Source organism: Notamacropus eugenii, chromosome 5 (assembly GCF_028372415.1).
Source record: "Notamacropus eugenii isolate mMacEug1 chromosome 5, mMacEug1.pri_v2, whole genome shotgun sequence".
Classification (NCBI taxonomy): Eukaryota; Metazoa; Chordata; class Mammalia; order Diprotodontia; family Macropodidae; genus Notamacropus; species Notamacropus eugenii.
The window spans coordinates 98,307,866-98,326,915 of record NC_092876.1 but is presented as its reverse complement, the minus strand read 5'-3'; the positions used below and the strand labels follow the sequence as shown (position 1 = coordinate 98,326,915).

The 19,050-nt window shown below is 37.1% G+C and overlaps 2 protein-coding genes across 5 annotated transcripts in view; one reads left to right on the top strand and one right to left on the bottom strand.

Moving 5' to 3' along the window:
• Positions 1 to 7,879, top strand: part of SMAD9 (SMAD family member 9) — a 106,013-nt gene extending 98,134 nt beyond the window's left edge. For all 4 annotated transcript variants that reach the window (XM_072610349.1, XM_072610348.1, XM_072610350.1 and 1 more), the window contains exon 7: positions 3,236 to 7,879. In XM_072610349.1, the coding sequence (XP_072466450.1) occupies positions 3,236 to 3,379 (144 nt within the window). In that variant the 3' untranslated portion in view covers positions 3,380 to 7,879. The remainder of the gene's footprint in view (positions 1 to 3,235) is intronic.
• RFXAP (regulatory factor X associated protein) overlaps positions 7,571 to 19,050 on the bottom strand; it is a 24,266-nt gene continuing 12,786 nt past the window's right edge. The window contains exon 4 of the mRNA XM_072610352.1: positions 7,571 to 17,718. The gene's annotated coding sequence lies outside the window, so the exon portion shown is untranslated. The remainder of the gene's footprint in view (positions 17,719 to 19,050) is intronic.

Here is a 19,050-nt window from a genome sequence, read left to right as displayed (position 1 = left end):
TGAACAAATAGACGCAAAGAATAATAATGAATTATTAATATTTGTTCAGAGGGAATGCATTGGTGATCTGCCTTACGTGATTGAATACATTTGGCATTGAGATGATGGCAGAGATTGTGAACCTAACAAATGACATAAAGTTGGGTTTGATAAAGAAGGATCATAAAAGGCTAGAACAATGAACCAAATATAAAAAAAGATGAAATTCAATAGAAATAAATGTAAAGACTCACATGGAATTCAGAAAATAAGGTTTGCAAGGATAAGATGAGGGAAAGTGTAGGTAGACATAGTTTTAATGAAAAACATTTTGGGGTATAGTAGGAGCAATATGGGTCAGCAGGGATATGACAATCAAAAAAAAAGTTAATGCAATCTTACATTGCACTAAGCGAGGCAGTGAATAGAGTTGGATCTGGCATCTGGAAGACGAGTTAAAATCCATCTTCAGATATTTACTAGTTACATGATCTGGGCAAGTTACTGAACCTCTGCTTCATTTTCCTCATCTGTAAAATGATGATAAAAGCAGCAAGGGGGCACAGTGCCACTGGGTCTGGAGAAAGGAAGAACCAAGTTCAGATGAGGTCTCAGACACTTACTAGCTATGTGATGCTGGGCAAGCCACCTAACCTTGTTTGCTTCAGTTTCCTCATTTATAAAATGAACTGGAAAAGGAAATGGCAAATCACTCCAGGGTTTTTGACAAGAAAATCTCAAACAGGGCCACAAAGAGTCAGACATGACTGAAAAAAATGACTGAACAACAACAAAATGGTGCTGAGGGCACCTCCCTCCCAAAGCTGGTGTGAGGATAAATGAGCTAGTATTTGTAAATCCTACAGCACTATATAAACATTAACTACTATTATTAGTATCTAAAACATGGGAGGTGATAATTTCAAACCATACATGGAATATTGTGTTTAGTTGTTGGTGTCATAATTTAGCAGGCAGTGATAAGTTAGAAGGTATCCAGAAGTTGATCTGGATGGTGAAGGCCTAGAGGCCATGTCATATGATGATTAGTACAAGAAACTGGAGATGTTTAACCTGCAAAGGAAAGGAAAATGGTGATGTTAAGCTGTGTTCTAGTATTTGAAGGGTTGTCATGTGAAGACTTGCTTTGCTTAGCCTAAGAAGGCAAAGTTAGGACTAAAGGAGGCTAATTAAGGTTTGATGTAAGGAAGTGCTTCCTTTCAAAATCAGGGGTGTCCAAAAGTAGAGTGGGCAGCTTGGAGAGGTGTTGGGTTCCCTCTTGCACAAAGGCTAAATCATCACTTGTTGGATTAGATGGCTCCTGATACAATTTTGAACTTGGAGATTGTGTAAGGAACCTTTTGTTCTCTCTCTCATGTTCCTTTTTCACTCTCTCTGTCACACTATTGGGGCAAAGTTGGGAGCTAGTTGAAGGAGCTGTGATTCTTTGAAATATTCTTTTTCTGTTTTTATACGTAAGTTTTATTTTGTCATCTTAATGCCTTTAAAAAAGCTTTTCATTGATCATCTGAAGAGAAATTTGAGAATAACGAGCAAGACTTTAGTGTATACCAGTAAATTACTCCTTAGTAAGCATCGTCTTGTCAGTGGCAAAAATAAAAGAACTTACTTTATAGTCTTTGTGCACACACAGTTTTAAGAATTTAAAAGTCCATAAAAACATGGAAACATTCTTTCCATTTCTTTCTTTCCATAGAGCCAGCAGAGGGCAGCACATTACTATTTCATAAGCATTCACTTGTATTGTTAAAATTATTTTTTTATAGTTCGTTGTCCTTAGAATTAACAAGTAATATTAGTACACTGTAGCTAAGTATACTACTATACATACTTAATAATCTGACTTTCACAGGGTTAGCTATGCTTCTCAGATATTCAGCTTTTAGAGTAATGTAATTGCATAATTCAGATAATGATATACTCATGATTGGAAAAGCAACATGTTTTATAAACACATAAAGTGTCAGGCACCACCAACAACAATAGAACCAGATGGCTAAGTATGGAAAATACTTCATCATCCCTAATTGAAATCTACTAGAAATGCTGAGACTTTATCTCAACCAATGTTTTAAATTACCACCCCAAGGAATTTTTATTATACTGTATTATACTGATTTCAAGTAACAAAATTGACTTGCTTGAGGTTTCCTCATTCACCTGGCCCACACTATAGTTATTGATGAATAGAGAGTAACCAAAAGGCAGTCAGATGAAGGAGAAACAAAGGACCTGGGTGATCTTTAAGTAAGTAAGTAAATTTCTGAAGGGTTGAACTGGCTACAACTCTGACCTCTCAGATTTTGTTATCTTAGTTTAACAGAGGTGGCCAATGGAGGGTCAGTTATCTTAGCATAACAGAGGATGTTCCCAAAGCTTGAGCTAGTAAAGTTTAAAACTGAAGTAAAGTTTTGGGGATGTGCTGAATTCCCTGCCTGGTCCAGTCCAAATTTTCATGTGGTTTTTTGGAGTAGACTTAGGCAGGGAATATTCAGATTCTGAGGACTGCCTCCCCATTGGTCATCCCATTACATAAGTCATAGATTTCAAGCTTAGGGGATCACCTAAGCCAGTGTCAAATTCACCTGTATCAGCCTGAACCAGAATAAAATATAATTGGGAAATGCTTAGCAAAATAAAGACACAATATGGATAATATTAATTTGTGGTTTTCTACATCAGTATATGGCCAACAGGGATCTATTTCTGTTTGAGTTTGACACCATTGATCTAAACCTATTCCTTCAAATAATTTTTGTTTTATTTCTTTAACAGCTTTTTGTTTAGTACTATCTAGCACAATGCTTAGAATATAGTATAGATGCTTAATTTTTAATTTATTGCCATTATATACTGATTTCCTCAGTTTGAAAAGGGATACAAGTAAGTGCAAAATAAATTCCTCTGTTCCAGAAGCTTATAGTTCATAAGACTAGGCCTAAAGTAGAAAGGTACCTACAAGGACTTTTTTACAGCTAAGGAAATTGAAGTCCAGTTCCCCAAGATCACTCAGGTGGCAAAGACAAGATCTGAACTCAGATCCTCTGACTTAAAAATCCATTGTGCCATGATCTCCGTGTTGGCGGGAGTGGGGATGTTTGGTGGGAATCTGCCAGCACCTGAATTTAGAATAGAGACCACAAGACAAGATGATATAGAGAAAAGAGTGGTCTATAAATACTAGCTAATGAACAAATCAGAAATAATCAGGTTTCCACTTAATTCTGGTTTTCAGGGCTGGGGAGCTGAATACCACCGTCAAGATGTCACCAGCACTCCCTGCTGGATTGAGATTCATCTTCATGGACCATTGCAGTGGCTGGACAAAGTTTTGACACAAATGGGTTCACCACATAACCCAATTTCTTCAGTATCTTAATAGTGATCTCTAAAGCTATCTTTCTAATACAATAGATGTTATTGCAGGTAGTGACTTATATCATTTCATATTTGCAATTAACTGAAGTTTCTAAATATACATGTAAATACAAATGATATACTAGCCATATTTTTTCCCACAATCTGTTTTGTGCTTTCAAGTTAGAAGGATGCCAATATAATGAAATTAGAAAGTCAGATTTATTGTGTCTGTGCTATGTTAAGAAGCAGCTTTTGTCAGAGGAAAAATGAGGGACATTGTGTCAATAGCTTTTGTAGGATGTTGCTAGAATAAGAAAAGCAGCTGCTGTCTGTCATATTATCGTAAGACACTGGGAGTATTCTGGGTCAGTGGAATATTTTAAACTGCTTATACAGAAAATACATGGTACTGGCAGGACCCAGGCAAATAACATTTTCAAACAAATCAAAAAATCCGAGTCCACATATTTTAAAATGATTCCACTATTATTGCTATTGGCAGGAATAAATCAAGCACAGATAAGTCACATACACATCTTTTGTTTCTGAAATTTAACTTCCCATAACTAGGCTATTCTGCTGATTTAATGGTACGTTTTTAAAAGAATTTGAGTTGTGATGGGAAAAGAGACAGCACTGTGAAGTTTAGAGTTATGTTCCATTGTAGTCCATCACGGTAAAGTTTCTTCTCTAAGAAAAAACTCCTAATAGAAGAAATGGACAGATAAATCAGTTGCTAAGAACATGGTATGTTTTGGGTAGTAGTAATAATAACTCATTTATATAGCACTTTAACATTTACAAGGTACTTTTCTCACAATAACACCGTGTGGTAGTTAGCAAAAGTGTGCCCATTTTACAGGTAAGGAATGAAGGCTCAGAAATAAGTGATTTGCCTTGGGATCAGATGGAAGTTTGGCTCTACAAGTCATCTTCTACCTGGGAAATCCCTCTTTCATGTGTCTATATATTTGTGCCACGTCCTCTTTGTATATCTTGCCATTGAGAGTGAATTATAGTTATCATGGGAGGAGAGACAGCAATAGCTAGGCCCAAAAAGAAGGTCTGTACTTCTGTTGCCATGGTACAGCCTCCAGGAAGCCTGTCCTTTTGTCCTGATCTAGTCATGAAGCGGGAGGGTCCTCTGGATTTAGTCACCTACTGCTCAGCCCCAATCTAGCTGCAGCCTCTATATCTTGCCATGATGCCTAAAACCTTCACAAAGAAAATGTTAATCACTTCTGAGTTCCCTTGAATTTTTACAGGAAGATCTTTTAAAAACCATACACTACAGACAGCTCTCACTTTCTAAGTATAAAAATAAAGAATATTTAACAATTCAGTGCATGTTATGGGATAAAAAACACCCACTATGCACTGCATCATCTTGGAAATATTTTTCACAAAAACATAAAAATTATATTATTTCAGAGCTAGAGGGAACCTTAGAAATCTTCTAGTTTAATTTCCTCATTCTACAGATATGGTAGTGCTAGAAAAGTGAAGTTGCCCAAGGTCACATAGCCAGCAAGTAAGAGAACCAGGATTTGAACCCAGATCTTCTGACATTGCTTAGTAATCTAACCAAACCATGCTGCCTCCATTGGTAATATGTTTTAACCAAAGACCGCCAAGTCCTGCCATATCATTCACTTGGTTACCTGCTTATGTTATTATGCCTGTGGAGCTATCCTCTCCTATTCTGCCCCACCCCCTCAATTCTTTATCTAATAATAACACTGATAATAGATAACATCCTATGTCACTTCAGATTTACAAAGTGCTGTACATACTTTCTCATTTGATCCTTACCTTAACCCTGTGAGGTACTTAGGAAGGACTTAATTATTGTCTCCATTTTACAGACAAGAAAACTGAAGCTCAGAGAGATTAAATTAGTTCAAGGCCATGAAACTAGTATATGGCAGATTCAACTATTTCCTGATTCCAGTACTCTTTCAACTTCACATTGCTTGGACATCATATTTTCAAGGAACTTATTACAAATATTATGCCTGGAAGGATAGAATGATAGTTATGGTGAAGGAAGATACTTTAGTCAGTAGGATGTTATATCAGAACTATTTCCAACAATAATGTGTAGGTGAGTTAATTGCTATTAAATCAAAGGTCCTTAACTCTTTTTCTTTGTCATGGACCCCAGCGATAGCCTGATAAAGCCTAAGGATCCTTTCTCAGAATCATGTTTTAACTTGCATAAAATAAAAGATATAGAATTATAAAGAAAACTAATTATGTTGAAATAGATTAAATATATTTTTAAAGTTCAGAGATTTCAGCCCTTGTAGTAAATTATATTTTAAAAAAGTGTTAGATGCAGTATATATGTGTATATATATATATATGTGTATACACATATACAAATATGTAATCTCCAGTTATCTATACAGTAAACTTTATCATTTAATAAGGGTAATGTTTGAAATCTATTGCATCAATTAAATCTTTTTACATTGAAGCTAGGCTTCTATTTAATGTTTAGTCAACTAATGAAAAATGTGTTCAAAAATAATCTTCCTATTTTAAAACTCTAAAATAATCTTTTTTTTTAAAAAAAATCAAACTTATAATATTCACTCCCCCTTCCTACATTTTTATATTTTGGGGGGATTCTATTTCCAATATTTTGGAATTCTACTAAATAACTACAGCCATACCACTCATTAATGCCCTTACACAGACAAGTCATTAAACTTGTTCTATACGAAGCAGACCCATTAACTTGAACTGGCTACTCATAACTGTCTATTTTTAAATATTTTGGTTTTCATGTGGTTATCATATAGTGTACACGAATATAGCACTTTCCAGCTTACAAAGCACTTTTTCTCACTGTAATTCAGTGAGGCAGGTAGTATGAATTATTTTCCTCACCTGAGCTAGATGGAGTACCAAATCTGGAGTCAGGAAGACCCAAGTTCAATATGGCTTCAGATAGCTTACTAGCTATATGACCTTGGGCAAGTCACTTACCTAGTTTGCTGCAATTTCCCCATCTATAAAATGAGCTGGAGAAGGAAATGGCAAACCACTCTAGTATCTTTGCCAAGAAACCCCAGAATGGGGTCAGGGAGAGTAAGACATGGCTGAACAACAGCAGCCAGAACAAATAGATAAGGAAATGGAGACGGAGAGTAATTAGATAATTTCTCCAAGGTCTCACAGCTAGTAAGGTACAGAGTCATGACTTGACGTGAATGAAGATGCCTGTGTCTGGGCTTCATTATTCTTTCTATGACATAAAAATGATGTCATTTTTGGAAACTTTCACAAAAATATGCCAAAGATATCTGTGGGACCGGACCTGAGTGAAGCAGTAGGGAAATCTATAGGGGAAAGAGTACGGTATTTGGAGCCAACGGCTCTAGTTTCAAATCTCAATTCTGCTGCTTTGTTTTTGTGTGATTTTACTCCTCGGGATTTGATCTCAGTTTTCTCATCTATAAAAGGGAGGGCAGGAAGAGTTGGAATAGATGAACTATAAGATCCTTTCCAGGTCTACATCCTACAACTTCTGCAACAAAGAAATGAGATTACCAAATTGGTATCTAAAGGGGTGGAAATTCCATCTAGTTACTTTCGGCCATCAATCAGGACAGATGGGAAATAGAGAATATTTAATAGCTTTTTGCTGCCCAGTAATCATATATATAATCAGCATTTGATATCTGACCTCCCAAAAATTCATAATGCCATCCTTTCAAATCAGGCTGCTCCCCAAAATGTAATAACCACTCTTAGAGGGGCACCCACCAAAGATAGGTTTTTGTAGTTTGCCATTTTAAGCATTTCTATGAATCAGTAATTCAGAGTAAGCTTCAGGTTGCTATGGAAAAACAAAATGTACCAAGAGAGAATAATGGTATTTTGACCTGCTCACAGCACCCAGAGTGTTTATCCTATGGTGCAAATCAGTTATTTTCCTGTTAAGAAATTGGGATGAAGTAATTGTTTGAGGTAGGTGATATTTTAATAGTTGCCAGTGCTTTGGAACTGTTAAAGTGCCACTTTTAAACACAGTTGCTTTCAGCTTTTATGTTTATTGTAAATCACAGAAAATCCATTAACCAAGAATGTAAAATTCCTTGTATTTTTAGTGTCTTAAAACAACTGGTTGTTCCCATAGCCAAAAAAAAAAAAAAAGATGAAAACATGAGATGATCTTTGTTGAATGTTTCAGTTAGGCCAGTATTGCTGGAATTCCTGTCACTAGGACTGTGTCCCTAGAATTTACTACACATATACTGGTTGAACTAGAAACTAACCATCATGCCAAACTTGTCTTTCCTAACAATATTCAAACGATTAAACTTGATGACAAGAGGAGATGATCCTGTCCAAAGTTGTGTAAGTTAAAATTAATGCCAAAACCTGAAAAGCTGTTTCCATTTAAGCATACTAGAACCTTTGGCTGTAGCGGCTAAGTGTAGTTGGCCTTCTAAGTGCATATATAATCTGTCAATCTGATAGTTTATGAATAAAGAATATTGTACCTCTATGTTTTCTGATTTCTTTTATTCCTATTCTCACTGAAAGCACTCTCTGCCAAGCAATTGGATAAAATATTCAATGCCAACTGAAGATGGAACCACCCTTTTATAGAAATGAGGTCAGAATTATAATAGCTTTCATTTATGTAACACTTCACAGTTAGAAAGCACTACCCACATAAGACCTCCGTGAAGTAGTTAGCTCAAGTAATGTTATCTCCATGTTATAGATGTGGAAACTGAGGCTCATAGAGATTAAGTGAATTGCTCAAAGGAAGACAGCTTATAAGTGGCTGAGTCAAGATTCAAATTTATCTTATCTGCCTTGAAGTTCAGTGGTGTGGGGTGTTCAGAAGGATTAGCATCTTTGGTGCGATGGCTTGCTCAGCCTTTTTCAGTGCTAATCCACCTTTGGTGTCCACCTGATTAATCCAACTTTCACCTATGGCTTCAAGAAGCTGTAGCACGCACAGTGGCTACACTCCAGTATACCATTTCTGTAGATGAGCTAAACCAGATTGAAGGTGACCAGTAGGCTTTGAACCTATTGAAATGTTAGGGGAATGTCTACCTTAAGCGTGTGAAGACTTTTTCCTATGAAATGAGCAAATGATAAGTTTGTTCCAATGGCCATGAAAGTGGCTGAAGCAGACACTGTGGAGCACTTAGAAACCAATCAAACATCAAAGATGCCAAGATCATCCACTACATCCCAGGCCATTACTATTCATCCTGACTTCTGTTTTACCATTGAACTTTGGTGACTCGGGAGAACAGAAGTTAGGCTGATGACTTTGTGCAACTCTGTCTCACTTAAATCCAATTCACATGCAAGTCACAACATCACCTTGTGATGTTATTTGTCCTCCTCAAAATGAAAGACAAACACCACCACCACAATAAGAAGTTGTGTGTGTATGTATGTAGTTCTACACCTCGGTATTGGGTATTTCTTGGGTGATAGGTGATGCAGTGGATAGAGCACCAGTGCAGGAGTCAGGAAGACCTGGGTTCAAATGTCACCTCAGACACTTGACACTCACTAGCTATGTGACCTTGGGCAAGTCACTTAACCCCAACTGCCCCATCCTGGGTCATCTCCAGTCATCCTGATGAGTATCTGGTCACTGGACCCAGACGGCTCTGGAGGAGAGTGAGGCTGGTGACCTGCACAGTCCTCCCTCACTCAGAGTCAAGTGCAAGTCATGTCATTATTTCTCTGATGGCATGGTCTTCGGCAACAAAGGAAGAACACATACACGCATATTTCACTTTTAAGAGTCACAAATCATTAGATTTAATTTCAGAACTGTAAGAACAGAATTTGGAGGAGGGCAATACATTGATAGTAACTACCAAGAGGAAATTTAGAGAAGCTTGTATAACTTTGGTTCAGTGTGGTAGCAAATGTAAAATGGTATTACAGTTGTATAGGGATAGGATCATAGATTTAGAGGTGAAGTAGACCTTAGAGGTCATCTGGTCCAACACTTCATTTTACAGGTAAGGAAACTGACGATCTTAATTTACTCATCCAAGGTCATACAGGATGTAGCAGAGATGAGATTCAAACCCAGGTCCTATGACTTCAAATTCATCTTGCTCTTTTTGTTGCATGGTTCTGCCTCTAAGTGTCAATCAAGTATCTTAAATGTTTTATATACCAGTTTATTGCTCTGTGTTCATAATCATGAAAGTTAATATGAAAAAGTGGTGAGGAAAAGTAATGCATGTGAATAAAATGGTAATTACTGTTCTTTCATATTCATACTTTTTTATAGTTTGAAAATAAGGGATAAATATTCTGGAAGATTTCTAGAAGAAATTTCAGCCTCTTTTCAGTTGCTTCTAAGAGCAAGATCCTTATCTTATTTTTAGTTCTCCCATGAGAACTTAGCAGAGTGCCTTAGGCATAATAATAAACATTTGTTGACTGTTTATTTTGTTATTAACATTCAGAGTTTAGTATGTGGGTTTTGTTGTTCAGTCAGTCGGGTCCAACTCTTTGTGACCACATGGGTCATAGAGTGCCAGGTCCTTCTGTCCTTCACTATCTCTCAAAGCCTGTCCAAGTTCATGTCCATTGTTTCTATGACATCTATCCATTTCATTGTCTGCTGCCCCCCTTTCCTTTTGCCTTCAATCTTTCCCAACGTCAGGGAATTTTCTAATGAGTCCCATTTTCTTATGTGGGAAAAGTATTTAAGCTTCAGTTTCAGTATTTGACCTTCCAGTGCTGTCTTCCTACTGTTTAAGGGATTCTCAAAAGTCTTCTCCAGCATGACAGTTCCAAAGTGCTAATTCTGCTGCATTCAGCTTGCTTTATAGTATAACTCTCAGAGCCATGCATTGCTATTGGAAAAACCATAGCTTTGACTGTAGAGACCTCTGTTAGCAAGGTGATGTCTCTGCTTTTTAGTATGCTGTCCAGATTTGCCGTAGCTTTCCTTCAATAGGTTAGTGTCTTTTAATTTCACAACTGCAGTCACCATCTGCAGTGATCTTTGAGCTTAAGGACATAAAATCTGACACATTTCTTCTCCCTATATCTGCCAGGAAGTAATGGGATCAGTTGCCAAGATCTTAGTCTTTTTATATTAAGTTTCAAGCCAGCTTTTACAATCTCCTCTTTCACCCTTAGCAAGAGGCTTTTTAATTCTTCATTTTCTGCCATCAGAGTGGCATATCTGCATATCTGAGATTGTTGCCATTTCTCCTAGCACCCTTAATCCTGGCTTTTGATTCATCAAGTCATTTTGCATGATGTACTCTGCATATAAGTTAAATAAATAAGGTGAAAATATACAGCTCTGTCATACTCCTTTTCCAGTCTTAAACCCTTGAGGATTGTTGTGAAAATTAAATGAGCTATCATTTGCAAAGTGGTTAATAAATGTTTGTTTCTTTCCTTATAGCAACTTAAAGAAAAGAATAAACAATGTAGTACAGAATGGGCAAAACCTTTTCTATGTAACAGACTACCCAGAGGAATAGAATGGACCAAATAGAAACCAATGACTCCATAAGACAAGAAACACTAGAGTAAAATCACAAGACTGAAAAAAATAAAAATAAATGCAAAGGTATCACCTATCAAAAACAGTTAACTAGAAAACAGGTTATAGGATCATACATTTAGAGCTAAAAGGACATTAGATGTCCTCTAGATCAATCTCCTCATTTTATAGACGAAGAAACAAGTACAGAGAAGTCACCTGGTTAACATGACTAGAATTTCACAGCTGAGGCAATATTTGAACCCATATCCATTGCACTATACTTCCTGTCAAGAAGAGATAACTAAGAATCACTGGACTAACTAAAAATCAAATTTTTAAAAAAAGGCCTGGATACCATCTTTTAAGAAATCATGAATGATAGGTGGGGAGGGAGGACGGGAGAGTAGTAGGAACTCAAAATTTTAAAAACAAATGTTAAAAATTGTTTTTACATGCAACTGGAAAATAAGATATACAGGCAATGGGGTATAGAAATCTATCTTGCACAACAAGAAGACAGAGGGGATGGGGATATGAGAAGGGAGGGGTGTGAAGGAAGGGAGGGCAGATTGGGGAAGTGATATTCAGAATGCACACTGTCTTGGGGTGGGCAGAGGGGAGAGACGGGGAGAAAATCTGGAACTCAAAATCTTGTGAAAGTGTCTGTTGAAAACTAAAAATAAATAAATGAATTTAAAAAAATAGAATCATTAATGAAAATTGCCCAGCTCTATTAGAACCAGAAGACAAAGTGAAAGTAAAAAGAATCCAACCTTTTTACCTTCTAAAATAAACTTTAAGTTATAAATTCCCAGGAATATTATAGCCAAAACTCAGAGCTTCCAAGTTCAGGGAGAAAAAGATATTGCAAATCTCAAGAAATAAAGAATTCAAGTACTATTCTGGACTAGGCCTAACTAAGCATTTAGTCTCAGAGTCATCCAAATTATGAGTAAAATTTAAGTAACTGTTAAAGGAAAACTAGCCTAATTTACATGGGACTAGGAGAGTTAGAATATTGCTCCCATCACAAGTACCAAGGAGACACTATCAGGATCATTCAATACAGTTACTACTATAAAACAGGAGAGAGCTAAATAGGCAAAAGATAAATAAAATATAACTTTATAGGGAAAAAAAGTTGACTTAGTGAAATAGAGGACTTCAAAATATTCCTGATAGAAACACTAGAGTGCAGTGAAACCCTGAAAGGCAGGCATAGGATAAGAAGAAACAGGAAATTAAATTAATTTGAACAGTTGGAAGGACCTATATGATAAAAAATTTACCTTTTTTTTAGGAAGAGAGGAAATCAGTGTCCCCTCAGATTTCAGTATTTCCAAGAATCAAGAGTTAAATAAAAGAGGTCTAGAAGTGGTTTTGTTGTGTTTTGATGCTCTCAATGAAAGAAAGAAAAAAGGAATACAGTAGAATGAAAATCAGTTACAGAAAGATTAAAATTCAAATGCCACCTTAGAATTAGTCTTTACACGGAATGTTCTGAATGCCTAGATTCCCCTCTCTTATTTTCCTTTTAAAATCCTTAGCGTCCTTTGATGTTCATTTCCATTATCCCTTACCTCAACCCACCTCTCCACCCCCACTGTGTGTATTTTTTTCTGCATCAACTACCTAGTGCTTTCTCTCTTCTTGGATTGTATTATATTAACTTGTAGCCTTCCCAAATGTGGGCTTCCTGAAAAGTTATAGAAAGATCAAAGTTTGTTTGAGTTGGAGTTCTCCACTAAGGTACTAAGGTGCAACTTCTTCCCCATAACAGTAGGAGTAGACTAGAATTTGACTTTTTTTTAGAAGGAAGGAAGATTCTTCATATTCCCAGTCAGGCATGTGGGAAGAAAGCAGCTTTTCTTTCCATAAGAAGAACCTGTCAGTTTCCAGATTCTTAGCTCTCAGCTGCCAAATTTTTGGAACACAAGCAAGGTCAGAACCAAGAAGACTGGGGTCAAGTCTAGCCTAGCCTGGACAAGTCACTTTAATCCTTTAATGATCTGGTCAATCTCTAAGAGATGGGTTAATCTTTGCAGAGAGTGTCCATCAGCATTGGTAGCGGGAGTTTCCTCATCCAGGGAGGTCCCTATATAATAAATTAATAGGTCCAGTTCCTATCGGTAAAAACAGCCAGCTAACTGTCATAGGCATTTAGTTTTTTTTAACTCTTTATAACTAGGGCTGAATCACATTTGATTGTCTCAGTCAACAGTATGACAATGTTAAAAGCTCCATATAATTATTGTTTAATCTATTGCACAGACTATGGGCACTGATAAAGAATCTTTACTGGTCTGTGTGGGTCAGAGGCCCTGCTTAGGCCTCAAGATTCTCTGGGTTTCCTATGCAAATGAATGGGCATGAGAAAAACAAAAATGGTCATGTATGGCTGCACCTGCAATCTGGTTTGAAAATCCTGGCTTTATGATGTCCATGTATGTGGACAAACCTTCAACACTTTCAGCTACCCCATACACTGTGTAAATATAACCCCCCAGCAGAATGTAAGTTCCTAAAAGATGATACTGTTAAAATGCTGCATTTAATATGCCAGCAAATTTGAAAAACTCAGCAGTGGCCAGTGGATTGGAAAAGATCAGTTTCATGGGGGGCAATGCCAAGTAATGTTCAAATTACCAAACAATTGTACTAATTTTATACATCAGCAAGGTTATACTTAAGATTCTGAAAGCTAGGCTTCTGTAATATGTGAACCAAGAATTACCAGGGGACAGGCTATTTTTTGAAGAGGCAGAGGAACTATAGGGGCAGCTAGGTGATGCAGTGGATAGAGCACCAGTGCAGGAGTCAGGAGGACCTGAGTTCAAATCTCACCTCAGACACTTGACACTCACTAGCTGTGTGACCTTGGGCAAGTCACCTAACCCCAATTTGCCTCATCCTGGCTCATCTCCAGTCATCCTAATGAATATCTGGTCACTGGACCCAGACAGCTCTGGAGGAGAGTGAAGCTGGTGACCTGCACAGCCCTCCTTCACTCAAAACAAAAGTCAAGTGCAAGTCCTGTTATTATTTCTCTGATGGCATGGTCTTCTTTGGCCACGAAGGATGAACACACATACACACAGAGGAACTATAGTCCAAATTACCAACATTTGCTGGATTGTGGAGAAAGCAAGGGAGTTCAAGAAAAACATCTACTTCTGTTTCATTGACTACACTAAAGCTTTTGACTGTGTGGATCACAGCAAAATGTGCCAAATCCTCAAAGAGATGGGAGTACCAGATTATCTTGTCTCCTGAGGAATCGATTATTCCATTTTACAGATGAGGAAACTGAGGCAAGCAATGGTTAAGTGAATTGCCCCAGGTCATACAGCTAAGGCCAGAGACTAGATTTGAAATCATCTTTCTGATTTCAGGTCCAGTGCTCTAACTGCTCCACTACATAGCTGCCATTTTTTCTTTTACTACATCAGCCCCTGATAATATTTAATATAAATTTTGGACTTTAATAAGGACCAAAGCTTGAATTAAGAAGAGTCTGGACCTAATAGTCTCTTTTGTTATCTTAAGTAAACCTAGAGAATACCTTGTTGATATGTCAGCAAAGCAAATGGGGCTGACTTATTAATCTTCTTAGGAGACCCTTTAAGGAAAAATACAGATATCCTGGGTTGTAATTTCAACTTTGTCAACTGTATTAAGATACCCTTTCTTGTGTCAGCAACTTCAAGGCTTGTTTAGGACAGGATACCTGCCACTAGAGTGGTGGGATTGTCTCCATATCGTATGTCACAGAGACATATGCTACAGGGAGGAAGTTTACACAGCCTGGAATCAAAAAACCCAATTGCCATTACTTTGTTAATTTGTCTTGTCTTACTAAATTTACAATTTGTTCAACTAAGAGAGTTCCTTTCTCATGGCAAAATGTATTTGAACCAGATTTCTGTACCAGGCACTCAGATAATCTCTGGCTCCATAATATTATGTTACCGTTTCTTTAAAGGAAATTGTTTAATTAATTAAATCATAAAATGTATGCATTTAGCCTGTTGCCTCTACTTAACCAACTTTCAGGTCAACACCACCTAACAGAATTTTTAAACTCTTGCTTTATTACTTCTAGGAACTTGAGATTTTGTGACCCTACTGTGTTTTTCCTTGAGGTTTTGCTTACAATTGCTATGAAGTTATCCTCTTGTTCTTGGGCACAAATTATTTTATCATCCCTGTCTTCTGTTCTTTTTTTAGCCTTATTTCCAGTCAGGCAGTCTCTATGTACTTCTGGAAGGAATGGTGGGATCTTGTTTGGTTAAGACCTTTATCTCTGGGATCCTGTTCCTACTTCTTCTGGTTTATGAGGACTGTTCTACAAGAACCTCAGAGGAGGCTTATTCTAGTGAATGGCAGTCTTTCAACGTCCTAGAGCATGGTTTGATTACTACCCTCCCAGTCTGAGCTTTGCAGGCTCTCTCCCAATCTTAGTCTGGGATCAGAGTGACATAGTTAGTCTCCTGTTTCTCTTCCTATCACCCAGCCCCCAATTCAAACTTCCTGCTCTGGTGTATACAACTTTAGCTTCCAGGTTTTCCTGGTTCATCCCGGGCTTTTGTGTGCAAAGTTTTGCTGGCTGGACCTCTTCCCTAGTGCCTGCACACTTCTAGTTATGTCTTGGTATGGACTTGGGGCAGAAAAATGTGCTTGTAGTTTTTACTTAAAATTTCTTGATCATTACCTATTCTGATGATTTTTAAAAAAAACTCTTACTGGAGTAATTGTGTGAGAGCTAGGCTGTTTTGCTCTGTATTATTTTGTCATTCTAGCTGAAAGCTAAACACTGTTTCTCAAAAACAACAAAATCTGTTGTCCATAGCTAAAGAAGATACAATTAATCTTCCCAGACGAATAGTATCTAATCCTAGAATGATATGGGGTGGAAGTGGGAGGATGGTAACTGGAACTGCAAGCAGTTTGAAATTATGATTGGAGAAAAAGGGCAACTGTTGAGACAGTGACTTTGAAGTTGCAGAAGTTAGGCTAAACATTTTTAAAACCTCAAAATACTGACACCCTCCCCCCCCAACTTTTCTTTGTGTTTCAGCAGCTGCTGGGTAAAACAATTACCTTGATGCCACTTTGTTTATAAATGAGGTTGCTGATAAGGTCCTGATAAGAAAACTGCTTCTACCTTTCTCTAATGTTTAAAAACATCAGTGAAGAATGAAGAATAAAAGTGTATCAAGGCTGAGTTGGGTTGGTATTCAGGCAGGAGGTCTTTCTTGGCAGTAGGCAGCTGAACTTTACTTTGAGATTTATTTATAATTCCATATTGGGAAATTGGGTTGTTTGGGCAACTTCATGTAGATTGTGCCTTTACTGTTATGAAACAATGAAATCAGTTTTGCTTCTAGTTTAATCCCTACATCGAGCAGTAAAAGAGCTCTATAAATAAGTCCTATGCAAATATAATGTAAAAATAAAATCAATGATTTAAACAAATTAAAAGTGATACTTTATGTCATGGAGTGGGGAACCTGTGGCCTCGAGGCCACATGTGGCCCTCTAAATCCTTGGGTGTGGCTTTGACTGAGTCCAAGTTTTACAGAACAAATTCTTTTATTAATCTTTATACGATTTCATTTATGTGACAAACACTGCATTATTTAGGTCCCTTTCAGCTTTAAAATCCCATGAATCTACTTGCTGAGCACCCACTGAGTGCAAAACATTATTCAAGCTGATGAGTGATACAAAAGCATAAGATGTGGCTCCAGTTCTTTACGAGTTTACAGTCAGGATGATTTAAAATGAGTTATAAAAACAGGATGTTCCTGAAAGTCAATACAAATAAGTCCTAATTTATGAACTATTTTTAAAAGTCCTACACACTGTTCTCAGAGGTTTCTATAGCTTCTGGATATAGGCAGGTGCAACTCAAATGTTAATTATCATTCTCAGGCAATAATCTTTTCAGGCACTTCATAAACAATGCTAATGCTGAGCTGCTTGTAGTATTAAAGGCCCAACTAGCTTATGAGGGAGGCATGTGAAAACATAGTCTCCTCAGTTGATTTTCAAAAGCAACCAGCGTGAAATCTAATCAAGACCAACTGTCATCCTCAAGTGGGAAGCCAGGCAGCAATACAAGGTATTAATCTTAGGATAATAAGCAGACCAGAAAAACTTACTGGTCACAACTTGTCTACTGGATCTGTTTTCCTCAGGGTTTTCTTTTTTTTTTGTTATCCTACCACATACCTGTGTTTCTTTTAAACTCAAGATACAAATAACTGGTGAAAATGAGCTTCTGTGATTATTGCATATACCCTAGAAAAAAACCAAGTGCTTCTGTGCTTTTTAATTATACCTCCCTAGAAAAAAGATTCAGTTTTTGTTCTGTTGAATTACAACAGAATATGTGTCTGAATGTTTAGAAAAAAGTTATGCATTTTAGGTTTATAGAATAGTACAATGGTAAATATAAATTAAGGTCCATGTGCAGAAATTGCTCATTTGCTAATTAGTATCTGACCTGTTCAAGTGCTAAGAAAAACATGATGTAGCACTTTCAGTAAAATTATAATAATTTTACTCAATTCTGAATTTAAAATACTTTAATTGAGTCTTTTTTTGTACCTGACAGGTCTCTTCTGCTAATTTATAGCTATCTGGGCCTACTTACAAATGGGTAGCTTTTGCAAATAGGTATTAATCTATGTAATCTTCAAAAGTCACCTTTGGAAAGCAGGCCTTAGAATCAAGAAGACCTAGGGTGAAGGTCCATCTTGGATACATGCTGGCTGTATGATCCTGGGCAAGTCATTTAACCTCAGGCAACTCTCCGAGACCAACAGTTGAATAAAGGTGCCGATCTGCAAAGGGAGTAAAGATGCTCATTAGGAGTTGCCTACCCCATTCAAATCACAGGTCTGAACCTAATACTAAAAAGGGAGATGGGGTAAGGCATTTCATAGGTTCTGAAGATAGAAGATGAAAAACAAGTCCTTTGCTCTCAAGAAACAGCTAAAGACAACAAGAAACCAAGGAAATTAATAAAGAGAATTAAAGTAGGGATTGAGACTAGACCTGTGATTTCATTGTTACAGGGAACTCCTGGATGAGGAAACTATCAGCACATATCAGCTATGCAATGTATTGTCTTAGAGAATTGTCTAGAATCTGAGAGGTTAAGAGGTTGCTGAGAGTACACAAAGGTTTAGTCAATGCATATGTGTGTGTGTGTGTGTGTGTATGTATCAGCCATTCCCCAACTGTTGGATACTTAATTCATTTTGAATTCTTTGCTACCACAAAAAGTGTTACTGTGATTTTTTTGGATATTTTTGGGACCTTTCCTGCTCTAAGTTCCTTGGGACATATGCCTGGTAGTGAGATCTCTGGGCCAAAAGATATAAACATCTTATTCAGATTTTAGTGTAATTCTGAAATACTTTCCAGAATGATTATAAAAATTCCATTTTACCAACAGTTACTGCCTATCTTTAATGACTCCTTTAACACTACCTACTTCCACATTTTATCATCTTTGCCAATTTGTTGTGTGAGGTGAAACCTGAGTTGTTTTGATTTTCGTTGCTATATTTAGTGATTTGCATCAATTACTATTCTTCCTTTGAGAATGGTTTGTTCATACCCGACAACTTCCTCAATTCACTGGGGAATGACTTTTAGATAGAGCAAATTTTTAAAGAGCCTAAATGAGACAGTCAACAACATTCAACATTTCAAAGTGCTTTGTGGGTCCAGCAAACCACTCAAGTTTTCAGGAAGCCTTGTGAACATTTCTTATAAAATATTAAAATTTATAAGCATTACTAAAAAGTGCTATACTAGACAACCACCACTTTTGGTAAATAGCTCAATGAAGTGTAAGCATTAACTGAACATCATAAAAGACTTCACAGAATAGTTAAAAATACAAAATATGACTGTCATGTTGTTAAAGTGATATTCCTAAAGCCTAGGTTGGACCACATTACCCCTCCCTACCCCCATCCCTGTATTGCCAATAAACTCCAGTGACTCTCTATTACCTCCAGAATCAAATACACAATTTTGTCTGGCATTCAAAGTTCCTTACAACCTATTCCATCTACCCCTCCCCGCTCCAGTTTTCTTACACTTTGCATCCAGATATATACTCTGCCATCTTGTGACACTGGCCTCCTTGTTGTTCTTCAAAT